General features: G+C 43.2%; 1 protein-coding gene across 5 annotated transcripts in view; it reads right to left on the minus strand.

The window, feature by feature from the left end:
* LOC310798511 (inter-alpha-trypsin inhibitor heavy chain H3-like) overlaps positions 1-11570 on the minus strand; it is a 17740-nt gene extending 6170 nt beyond the window's left edge. The window contains exons 1-20 of one of the 5 annotated variants that reach the window (XM_083661045.1): positions 11441-11570; positions 10526-10558; positions 10280-10303; positions 9339-9496; positions 9147-9251; positions 8904-9066; positions 8606-8716; positions 8358-8486; positions 6324-6440; positions 6052-6220; positions 4648-4773; positions 4364-4545; positions 4066-4251; positions 2594-2733; positions 2272-2432; positions 1885-1962; positions 1813-1830; positions 1615-1689; positions 1024-1137; positions 744-945 (exon numbers count right to left, since the gene is read on the minus strand). In XM_083661045.1, coding sequence (XP_083517171.1) covers positions 744-945; positions 1024-1137; positions 1615-1689; positions 1813-1830; positions 1885-1962; positions 2272-2432; positions 2594-2733; positions 4066-4251; positions 4364-4545; positions 4648-4773; positions 6052-6220; positions 6324-6440; positions 8358-8486; positions 8606-8716; positions 8904-9066; positions 9147-9251; positions 9339-9496; positions 10280-10303; positions 10526-10555 — 2288 coding nt within the window. In that variant the 5' untranslated portion in view covers positions 10556-10558; positions 11441-11570. Of the gene's footprint in view, positions 1-743; positions 946-1023; positions 1138-1614; positions 1690-1794; positions 1963-2271; positions 2433-2593; positions 2734-4065; positions 4252-4363; positions 4546-4647; positions 4774-6051; positions 6221-6323; positions 6441-8357; positions 8487-8605; positions 8717-8903; positions 9067-9146; positions 9252-9338; positions 9497-10279; positions 10304-10525; positions 10559-11440 lie in introns of all 5 variants that reach the window. The other 4 variants (XM_083661044.1, XM_083661046.1, XM_083661043.1 and 1 more) reach the window with 4 other exon arrangements.
* Positions 11571-12334: the final 764 nt, after the last annotated feature.

Below are 12334 nucleotides of genomic sequence, written 5' to 3' on the forward strand. Positions count from 1 at the left end.
AACAAACTCCCTGAACACATTAGATCTGCCCCTACTCTGCCTATTTTTAAATCCAAGCTAAAGACCTTTATGTTTACTCTTGCTTTTAACTGCTACTAAACTACTGCCTCTCTCGGCCTGTAATTTAAAAAAAAGATTCCTGTACATTTCCAACAAATGGACTGTGCATGTAATAATAATACTGAAGAATGCCTTGTAACTTATTTAAAACAGAAATAATGTTTCATGTTTGTTAATTTGAGTATATATTTTAACTAAAACTGTCGGCTGTGTTTTTTATGTGTTTTTTATATGTGCATTGCTTTGCTGCTTGTTTTTTCGATTATTTTTTTGTAAAGCACCTTGAATTGCCTTTGTGTATGAAAGGTGCTATATAAATAAAATTTGACTTGACTTGACTTGACCTTCAAGCCATAACGATGAATGGACCAGAGTGAGAAACTGCTCTTAAAAGATATGATTGTGTGTAGGCTACAAGTCGATAAGCCTTGAAATCTTCATTTATTGGTGTTGCCTTTAGTTTTCATATAATATGGCACGTTACCTTGCACTGTATGCCTTCTAGTTCACTCAAGTTTGTTTTCTAATTCGTTTTCATTTAGTTTCAGTTTTGTTCTAGTTCAGGTTTAGGTTTTTCAAAAGGCTGATTTTTATTTTTTATTTCATATGACAATGATGATTGTCTTACTTTTAGTCTTAGTTTACGATAATTACTGAAATGAGAAAGCTTCACTGTTACTCACTTAGGTCCTTTGAGAGAGGCTGCATCGGACCACAGCAGCTTGACCCGTTTGCCGTCCTGGGACACAGAGATGTCCTGAGTCGTCACCTCCAGTCTCACCCCCAGCGTCTGGTGGACGATGCCAAAACGCCCAAAGTAGGTGTTGATTTTATCACCGGGAGCGACTTTCTTTTTTCCAATAATCTGTCCATTGACCAAGATGCCTGCATAGAAACGATAGGCGTGAGTTTTCCCATTGTTGTTCAGAATGGTATGGAATAGGTGTGACTCTTCAGGCTGACCTGAGGCGGGGTCTCGGACCAGGTTGAAGATGGTTCCTGGCTTGTCGTTGATGTTGAAGCACAGCGCGTCCTCTCTGTCTGGAAACTCGATCATGAAATGGGGGTCTCCATCCACTGCACAGACGTCATCACAGTAGCATGGCAAAGATGAACAAAGTGGATACTGTGTAGCCTAATAATCCAACTCCAATTGGCGTGCCTTAGTGGGCGCTTTGATGTTAACATTATTTCCATTCAAAACAGTAGAACTGTTTGGTTACATTGATTAATTATACAGTGTGTAGGATGATAAAAAAATTCAAATCAAATGACCATTGGTAATAGAGAATTTAGATAATGGATCAAATAGGCCTAATTCAACAATGAGAAGGTTCACACAGATGTCTTAACATTGTACCTTATGTGGCTTGTCACTGTAGTGATTTTTGTTAATTTCTCAAAAAAAGAAAATAATTGTTTTCAACTTGTTTTACACTTTTCCCCAAATTATAAATTATATTTGTACATATTTATAATGGATGAATTAAGCAAAACCAGCAGGGTGTAATGACGTCATGTGATGCTTAAAGAGATGTGGTGAAGACAGCTTACCATCTGAGGGATAGCTCTGTATCTCCTCGGGATAGCGATGATTCTCGCCAATGACTCGAGAATGACTCGAGAAACCTGTCATCAAAAACAGTGAAGAATACAACATGTCTGTAAATATGTTCAGACCAAAATCAGCAGGAATATGAAGTACGTTATGCCAGCTGGTTTTGTCACACAGACCTGGCAACTGTGGTTGACCTGGCAACCGTGGTTGACCTGGCAACCGTGGTTGACCTAGCAACCGTGGTTGACGTGGCAACTGTGGTTGACCTGGCAACCGTGGTTGACCTAGCGACCTTGTTTGAGAGTGAAGCGTTGCACCACGTCTCTCTGCTTTCTGTCGCTGGTCTGTCAAACAGCACAGGGAGAAAACAGTTAGAAAACGTACAATCAAAACTTGCATGTCAGACTGCTGACACAACTCAGTTAAACGTGTTTGACTAACCTTCAACAGACTACTGCAACTGTAATGTAACTACTATATACATGCAAACAGGGGAAGATATTATCATTAGCCACCAGCCGCATCTTTGGCAAATTCATAGCTTGTAAATCTGTCACTTCTACTGGTCAGATAACCAACCTCGGCTAACAAGCAAAAAAAAAAGGCCTCCTGCTCTGACCCTGTCCTCTCTTGACCTGCTCCATCTCCCCTACCCTCGGTCAGCTTGTCAGCGATGAGGTGGGTGCCTGGTCCATCCTCAGTCTCAGGCTTGGTGACCACCATGGAGGTGAGAGGGGTGACGAAGCTGTACTGCAGGGACATTTCCATGGCCTTGGCTGCAGCACTGTCTTTGTCCTGCTGAGTACCAACCTCACTGGGAGAAAAGAAGAAGAACATATATATATATATATATATATATATATACACACACACATACACACACACACACACACACACACACACACACACACACATACACCTTCCCCTAGATCTTAGTCAGCCATAGATACAATTTTTTGTCCATTTTAGATCAACCTCTTCTCCAGCAGCTGTTGGATGGTGAGGTAGGCCCACAGACGCTCTGTGAAGTCCCCAAAGATGTACTCCCCCTCTGGGTAGAACACACCCCAGTCTGCGGCGCTGGCCTGGCCCTGCACCTGGAAGTCCTCCTCAGGCTAGAGCAAGGGGAGACATGATACAGTCAGAGGTAACAACTGGAGATTAATTGAAAGGAGAGGAGAAGGAGCAGTAAGAAAAGACGGGGCTAGAAGAGAACATACAGGTTTTGTGACCATGGTTCTCTGGGGGTGATGGAGACACATCAGTCTGGGGCAGATCCTCTTGTCACCCCTACGGTACAGTGTGCGGTGTTATGTCTATCATACTGTATGTATACAAACTTTGCAAGTGTTTTATGTGTAGAATGGATGAGAAGTTGGATATTTTTGTTTTGGGAAACACTCCCAACCATAGGGGGCAGTCAGGTTAACCTTGGTTGGTAGCTCTCACAATCGGATACAAGCTCACAAGTGACCATAATATCACGTGTTTTGATCTGGATCCGCTAAAGTCAGTTCAAAATCAATTCCAGCTTATCTTACTTTAATACCTCACCTCAGGTAACAGGATTACAACAACATCCCACCTCCAATTTGAGCCCACCACAACATGACCTTACAGCATTATCTTCAAACTGCGAAACTGCTGGACCAACAGGTGCTGGACCAACAGGTGCTGGACCAACAGTGAGTTACAGACAGACCAACTAAAGCATGTTGTTCACATGCAGTAATTGATCATGTAGACTGTAGAGGGACCGGAAAGCCTAAAGTTCTTACCAAACGTGTAAACAGACTTTGGTCTAGTGGCTATGATTCATTGAGGCCATTTACACCTGGCATTAACATGCGTTTTCTGTGATCAGATTGCAATCAGATTGTGTTTTATCACTTGAAATGCCAGGCGTAAACACCCGCAAAACGCATTGAAGAAGGATTGCAATCTGATCGGCCAAACCACCTCCGGAGGTGGTCAGGGATGCATTGTGTACACATTGAACACAAGTGTAAATGCAACGTGTCCTCTCAATCTGGATACAGCAACTTTATGCGGATTGAGAGGGCAACCATTTCTGCAATCAGATTGCAGTCAGATTGCAGAAAACGCATGTTAACGCCAGGTGTAAATGGAATCCGGCTGAAGTGATAAAATACAATCTGATCGCAATCTGATGGCAGAAAACGCATGTTAATGCCAGGTGTAAATGGCCTCATTGACATCAGTGTTTCCATAGATAGATTCCAATGACTCCATACCTGAATAGTTCAATAGTTCAACGCTGATCATGGCACCAGTGTTGAGGTTTGTTTCCCACAAGGGACGAGCTTTGGATAAAAGTGGACCCGAAACGGCATCACGTAAAAATGCTTGGAGCTTGTGTCGTCCATTCACACAGTATTAGGCTATTCTTTTTTAAATTGACCACATGTTTGTTGCCCCTCTCTCACCCCTCTGGCAAACACTTCCACCAGGAAGTTGTCCATGTCGTTGTCGCTCAGCCGACCGGCCACCACGATCTCTGAGCCGTTGAACAACTGGCCGAAGTGGTTGGTGGTCAAGAAGTCCACCGCATTGTCCGGGTAACGCAGGTCCACCTCTGAGAGCAGAGTGCTGGCCACTTCCTCGTAGAAACCCTGGGACAAACGCACACGGAGAAAAAAATCAATATTACAGTTCCAATATTTCCAAAAAATATTCCCTTCAACCATCATTTCATTCAAGTATCTGGTTCCATCATCACTCCACCTGGAGCTGAATGGTGGCATCTGAGCCCTCGTAGATTCTGCGGGCCACTCCCTTGTTTTGTTTGGCCATCACATCCAGGAAGGAGTAATCCACATTGTTCCCAAAGCCCAGACAGAACAGAGACATGTTCCCGCCTACAGCACGACGTACATTCTCCTGGATCCTTGGGAGAGAGCTTTCACCTGCACAGACACACAGTACACACAAAGAAAAATGCACAATGAAAAATGCATGGATGAAAGGACACACACGCACGCACAATAATTTCCAGTTAGCATGCTCACCACTATTGGGCATTCCATCAGTCAGTAAAATAATCATATCCACGCTCCTCTCTGGAAGCTTCTGGCCTTGCCTGTCCTTGACCAGCATGTTCACCGCCCTCAACACCGCGTCATTGATATTGGTGCCTGAAAGGAAATGGACACATTAATATTGAGTTGGTATGATGGTTCAGGACAAAACATTACGTTTAGAGCACCCTTGCTATCGTCGCACTTCCTCCCCTCCCTCCGATTTAGAGGAAATGTGTTTTTGCTTGACTGCAGTGGCGGTTCTAGGCCTTTTTTGGGTGGGCTTTAGCCCACCCAAAAATAGTATTTTTTTTCCAAATCCATGGTGGTCATTAGTAGCAGTTTCTGTTAAAATGATCTTTATTTATTATTTATTTTTGCTTTAAAACTATTTTTTTATTTTCTGCTTAAAGTTCATGAAAAAAAGTGGCATTCTTGTTTTTTCCCACAATAATTTCATAATACCATTTGTAATGCCACCGTTGTAGTGCTGTTGTTCAAAATTAAAGTACATTTTCTCAGATTTATTGGTGTCTTTCTAGTCACACAATTTAATAGTCAGTGTTTCCCATACACTGATCTATTTGTGGTGGTACACCCTACATAGATGTTGACCCCCACAAATACTGCCACATATTAATTTCAACTAGTTGACTGCAAACTCCTGCTTTAGTGCTTACAGTATATTATTATCTTTTCTGAATATTATTCCAGCCAATAAGTTAGGAAGTTCCCTTTTGATTTAATTTTGCTTTTGTTTTGCCTACAAAGCAAAATGTTACTTTATTTGAAACTCCCCTGAAGTGATTTTGGTATTATTTATGCAAGCATAATTCTACCATATAGTAACCTGTATGCAGAATATATATAGTATATATAGGGAAACAATTGTTTTTTCATCGCTGTAAAACCACAGAACGGTAAAGAAGATATTGATGTGTGTAGTTCTTCATAGATCTAGTCACTTCATTTTGATCTCAAAGTGCGCCAGTTTGATCCATTTTTACTTGAAACTGTACAAAATTTTCTTCCGGGGGAGCCCACCCAAAGCTCTGATGCTAAAACCGCCCCTGCTTGACTGCCAAATGAAGCTACTCCTTTCACAAGTTATTAGAAGGAAAAAGAAGCACATAGGTCACACATTTTTTTAAAGTCAGCAAAATGGCACAGTTATCATTTGTTGGCCTCAGCAATATTGTACGTCAGGTGTTAATTTCAGATGTCTGTGCAGCATCATGTTTATAGTGTTGAGCATCACACTTTGACATGACAAAGACACTCAACTAAGTAGAGAGCAACAGTGTTGAGCATCGCACTTTGAAATGACAAAGACACTCAACTAAATCGAGAGCAACAAGGCCATTTGGCATAAAGGTAGATATCACCTTCACTTACTTCCATTATCCTTGATTTTTCTGACATACGTCATGGCTTGAGCCACGTTCTTCTTGGTGGCCTTGGTCAGAGAGTCCTTCCACGAGATAATTTTATCATCAAACTCGATGAGAGCAAAGTAGTCTGCCTCGTGGAGGTCTTTCAGGATGGCAAGCAGCGCCTCCCGGGTCTACAAGGAGGAAGGGGGGGGGGGGCACAAGTTCACAGAAGATCAGAATGTCCATGCAGGGATGAGCACACTGTTCACCTGTACACACTATAGAATCTCTCACCTGTTGGATCTTTGCTCCGCCCATTGAGCCACTCCTGTCAATGACAAACACCACATTCTTTGGGACTCTGGGTAAGTCAGGAGGTGCGAAGAAGTGCACAAAGTATCCGTTCACAATCTGAAGGAAAAGGAAATATTTAAGACTAAATGTGTTGTATGGCACTGCAGTTACAGCTGACACACCTCAGGTAACTGGTTAAAACCCTTATACCCTGCTGGTCCACCCAGCCGGTGCGAAGCAATAATCGCGTAAGTGTAATTTGGAAAATCCTGGAGCGAAAAGTGTAAGATTAAGCACAGGTTATTTTTATGGTTTATTATGGTAATTCACGTTGAAAAAATTAGAAAAACATCGTCGTGGCACCCAGAAACTCAAATACTCCTTAAACGTCTGCTGGGGTCCACCGGCACGCCCATTGACTCCCATTAAAACCGCCTTTTTGAGACCTCCAGGAAATTCTTACAAAATTAATGTATTTAATTTTTTTCAGCGGGCATCCTGTACCAAATACCTTGAAATTTGACCTTAATATCTAACCTTCGGGTTGATTGAACATTTGGTTGAGTTACAAGGCTTCAATTCCATTGCATAGTTTTCCCATTGACTTCAATGTTAATTTTGCAAAAAAAAAAAAAAAAAAAAATCGACTCCCAGCCACTTTCCCCAAAAATAATTATTTTTCTGATCTTACACCTCTCAGTTCGACTCAAGACATCAAATTTGTAGTTTCTATTGTGTTTGCCCCCCCCCGCTATTTCCCCAGCACATCACACAGCAACCAATTACATGGAGATTTACATGAAAAGTACCCTGCAGTTATCAATCATGGAAAAATGGTCATATGACCTGGGAACGCGGATTTTCCGGTGCAAACTAATTATTTGAAGCTTGGCCCTTATTTGATTCCATAGGATGAAGCTCATTTGCGTTTCTTGTGAAAACTAGCTGGAAGTCGAAAATGGGCAGTTTCATGTTTTTTTTTGTAAAACTTACCTTAGTTGAAACTACATCGTATCTCCGCGCCCGTTCGTTTTAGAGACTCATGACGAGCATTTTCGGAATCGGCATCAAAAAGTGACTCTAGATGTGTAATCTTGTCGCGATCATTGCCGTTCTAAGAGGTTTCAATGACTTCCGCGTTGAGACAGGCAAAAGCTGCGAGGCGCAGCGGGCCACAGTAACATCCGATGCCCACGAAGGAGCGCCTTGGGCGGCGGAGGCGGTCAGAGCGTCATCCATGGAGGCCAGTTCTGTGCTCCCTCACTCATGGCCTAAATGGTGTCGCTCAAGCGTGTGTTTTGAGCAGGATGTTCAACTACGCATATGAGGTGGGAGGAATGGAATCAGGAACGGATATGGATCGATAAAAAATAAGAAAATACTTACTTATAAATATAAAAAACAAGTACTAATATCAAGATCCATGAAAGTTAAAAAAATGCAAATTTGCAATTCTCAAAAGATGGAAGCTGGGATAAAGTAATTCCTCCGCCAAAAATGTCATCAATCCATAGCTATGATAATCCCACCACAGCGCCACCAGGTGGCATTCATGGGAAGGGAAAAAAATAATATTTTGTGTTTTCTACTGAAAATTTTATTGTACAGAAAATACAGTAAACTGGCATTTGAGGGGTTAAAATTCAGTGAGCATGAAATGTTGATATGAGGTATGAGAGATGAAGTTACCAATGGATAAGAATCAATAAAAAATAAAAAAATAATTAATTAAGACTATCAAAAATAAGAATTAATATCAAGGTCCATGTACATGGACCAGCAGACGTTTAAGGGTTAGCGGGTTAGCAGGGTACAAGGGTTTTGACAAAGGGGGTGAGAAGTTTATGTCATTTGTTCTTAACATTGATATTATGAAAACCCCATGTTTAAACGGTGGTTGCCCTCTTATAACGTTGTGTATCAGACTCTATAATGTTTATTAGTGTATTAAATATAATAATAATAATCATAATATAATTTATAATGTAGGCTAATAAACCTGATTCCTATGTGCAGCTCTGAGTGTAACCTGACCTGAATGTCCCCTAGGCTCTTCGCCCGGTTCACGTCGTACTTGATGATGAAATCTCCGTCGAGCAGTGTGCCGTCACATCCTGGACACTTCCTCTGCTGGTCCAGTGTCGGTGAGAAAGAGATGTGTGCCTGACAAAGAGATCGCACGACATTTTATATATCACAAATTGAACCGTTTCTGTGTGCTGGGTTGGTCTCTTGATTTGGAGAAAGGGGTGGAGATGGAGAGACAGGAGTAGGAGACAAACCTTTGTGTCTGTGAGCGTTTTCTCCACCAGAGGGAGCAGCTCGTTAGATAGGAAGGTTCCATAGGCATCAACAAATGCAATGCCCTGGGGCTCATAGATATCTGCTACAATCTGTACACACACACGCATGCACACACACACACACACACACACACACACACACACACACACACACACACACGCATCCATACACACAGGTACAGGTAGGCAATTAAACATTATGATGCACTGTCTCATTCATGTTTAGACTAGTACAGTATGTTGTTATCATGAAAAATGAGACAAAGGTATGTTCAACCTGAAAGTTCTGGACCAGCTGTTTGGGTTTAACCCGGGTCAGAATCTCATACTGGCCCAGTTTCCTCTGAAGGAGTTCCTCATAGGTCAGAGTGAAAGTCACGTTGCTATTGGCTGCAATGTTGACAGACACAGAGAACGTCTCCATCTTTCTTCCCGAAGCCCTGGAAGAAATGTACTCGTTACTTTCATGTGAGATTCACTCATGTCTGAGTCACCCCTTGATTGTTTCAGGTGGACATACTTGACCAGTCCAGCAGTCTGTCCTGTGGAAACAGCCTTCTCATACTCCTTCTTGGCTTTGCCTTTCTCCTTCACCTCCCCGACATAGACCTGACTCTCGATCTCCCTGGGAAGGCAAAAGAACAGTTGACAAAGATGGAGGAAGACACATTAGGCTACTAACTTGCCTTCTCTTCTGTTTCTTTTGACTGACATGCTGAAGTTGGTGATGAAGGCGGTCTTGGGCAGCTCCACTTCAAAGAAGATCTCCTGGGAGGAGTTGGCCGTGTTCAGAGCGCTGGAGGTCATGATTGTGCGAGCGAACCGAGACGTCACGGTGCAGTGCACTGTGACGCTGTACACCTCCACTGTCTGAGAGGATGGACGCAGAGCAACGAGTGTGAGAAATACCTACATTTTAATATCAAATGATTACCACATGAATTCTGAGACATCAGTATAATTACCACGAACAAACAAGATCATTGCAAAAAAAAAAAAAAAAGGCCAGTTGCACAAAGCACCTTAAGTTAAGAGTTTCCTTAGAGTCCGATTTAAGGTGTCCATAAAATAAAATCTGTTGCACAAAACACACTTAAATGGTGGAGCGAGCGAAACGAGAGAGATCTTCACTGTCAAGAAACAAGCAGCACACAGCTCTAACGTTAGACACGATGAAAACCCAAACAACACAACTGTGTTTTCCCCCGATGCAAGAATGAATAAATACTCCGGGGTTACGGCAGCCAATCAGCGTTAAGCAGCAAGCGACCGTTGGCAACGAAATTTCGCTCGAGTTGGGATATTTCATCTCGGGCGACGAGCAAATTTTCGCCCTATCGCTCCGTCGCTGTCGCTCGGACGCCCAGCGATTTTTCTCCCGGGCGAATATACGCTCAATCGCTCGTTTGCATTGACTTTGTATGTAAACTCGATGCCAGCGAAAAACTTTAATAGGTCGGTGTGAACGCACCTTAAGGAAAATCTGAACTTAAGGTGCTTTGTGCAACCGGCCCCTGCTGGGCTTCTGCCCTCTGCACTGCATTTTACATTGTGTGACGATCGATGATACATTGTTTTAAAAACGCTACATGTAACACATGCAGATTATTCTATAAACAGTATTTAAATATTGCATCAATAAGAATTCCTTACTTTTTCATCGTTTGTGCTTCTTTTCTGTAGAAAAAAGAAAGAGATTAAACTACACTGTTTATTTTGACAATCTATCAAAATCTTTATCTTTGACTTTCGGAGAAAATATGAGAGTGACATTTGAGCCAGAAACTGAGGGGCGGGGGGGGGGGGGGGGGGCGGGGGGGGTAACTAACCACAGCACAGAATGAAAAGCCAGCAAGACCATAGCAGCCTATTTGCTTGTATATAGTTCAAGTGCAGTACCTTAATCGACCTGGCACCCTTTGCACCCATCTCCTGGAACACAACAAAGTATGACTGCTTATCAGAGAAAGACATGATTGCAAAGAGCCGTGCACTGAACATGTTGATGGACCCGAACAGTGAGCCAATCAGCTCTGTGGCTGTGCAGCAGGGGGCGGGGCAGCTGAAGATGATGTTTGAATGGGGGCGAAGGGTATATAGAGGGTATGCACACCCACTGAAACACGCCCCCTCAATCAGGAACCAGTGTCAAAATGAGTGTCAAGTTCCTCTCTGAGCAGCAGGTGTCAGTTATCTAGGCTGATTACTGCATTCAAGCTCAGTCTTGCTGTGACTCAATGGGCGTGACCCCACAGTGACTTCTGCCTCTGTGACATCACATGCATACCCTCTATAGTGTATTACCTCTGCAGAGAGAGCAAGGGGTTCAGTGTTCAGCTACATTGGGGGAACCCAAGGAGGAGCGGGGCGAACGGGCACTGCACTTTACAATAGTACCCACATGGTCATAGCGTAACCAGCATTCTTCATGTATGGATTAAAGTAAACATACACACGTTTCAACAGAGTCCAACAGTGTGTTTAGAACTGTGACTTATTTTTCCTTCGATTTTCTGCTGATTCCAGTTTGAGTTTCACTCTTTTATTTTTCTGTTCACTCTGCTCATAACGACCCAGTTCTTTTTCTGTTTATTTCTAACAAACCGCTGCTGCCAGAACATAAACACATCACTTCCTGTATGTGCAAGAGGATTTTTTTTTAGGTTGAATCACTATTATGTTATACCAATTGACAATATAGAATAACAAAACATTGCATTGCAGTGCATTTATGTCTATGAGAAAAGCTGTAGCATAATATGCTACAGCTTTTCTCATAGAAATAAATTGTTACTTTATTGTTACTTTAATTACCTGGGTGAAAGCATCACTCCGGGAGATGATCAGAGCTCGGTGGGCCTGAGCTGGAAGCCAGAGGCAGACACACACCCACAGCAGTATGATCCACAGCACAGGCAGGCCTGCAAAACATGGAGACCTTTCTCCTGGCATGGCTGAGACCCAGTGTGGAGAGAATCCTAGGCATGCGGGAATAACATCTACCCATAACAGCTTCACTCCGCCCATGTTCTGTGCTCCAGGAGGAGGGACCCTTGTTTCTGTAACTCTTTTGTGTGTGTGTGTGTGTGTGTGTGTGTGTGTGTGTGTGTGTGTGTGTGTGTGTGTGTGTGTGTGTGTGTGTGTGTGTGTGTGTGTGTGTGTGTGTGTGCGTGTGTGTGTGTGTGTGTGCGTGTGTGTGTGTGCGTGTGCTCGTGCATGCGCGTGTATGTGTGTGTGTGCGTGCACTCTGGTAGATTGGTGTGTATCATTGTCCAGAAATGATCCAACACACTGGTTATATAATGTTCTACATTTTGTTGTGAAACCACACACTACTTCACCAGCAGCAGCAGTGCTGCTCTACCAGTCTGGACTTGTCCATTCAGCTTTTGTTTGTGTGTGTTTTCCTGCATCCCATACCATGGCTCGTCATCAGGAGGTGTGGCCCACCAGATTCCACAGAACTGTGTTACAAATATACATACTTCAGCATGCGCTGAGACGCGTCATCAGTGATGTTAGCTGGGGTCGTAAGGTGTTTCGGGTCTGTTCAACATCATACACCCTCGCCCAGTAGACCCAGCCGAGGCCGATTAAGACCCCGACCCGCATCCCAGAAGCAGCCGCACACGGATCGGCCCTCCTACTCTGTCTGCGATGTTGCCCGCGGAAGGGCCGATCACTCACAATCCTCTGCAATAGAGCTGG

Source organism: Poromitra crassiceps (assembly GCF_964638095.1).
Source record: "Poromitra crassiceps genome assembly, chromosome: 25".
Taxonomy (NCBI): domain Eukaryota; kingdom Metazoa; phylum Chordata; class Actinopteri; order Beryciformes; family Melamphaidae; genus Poromitra; species Poromitra crassiceps.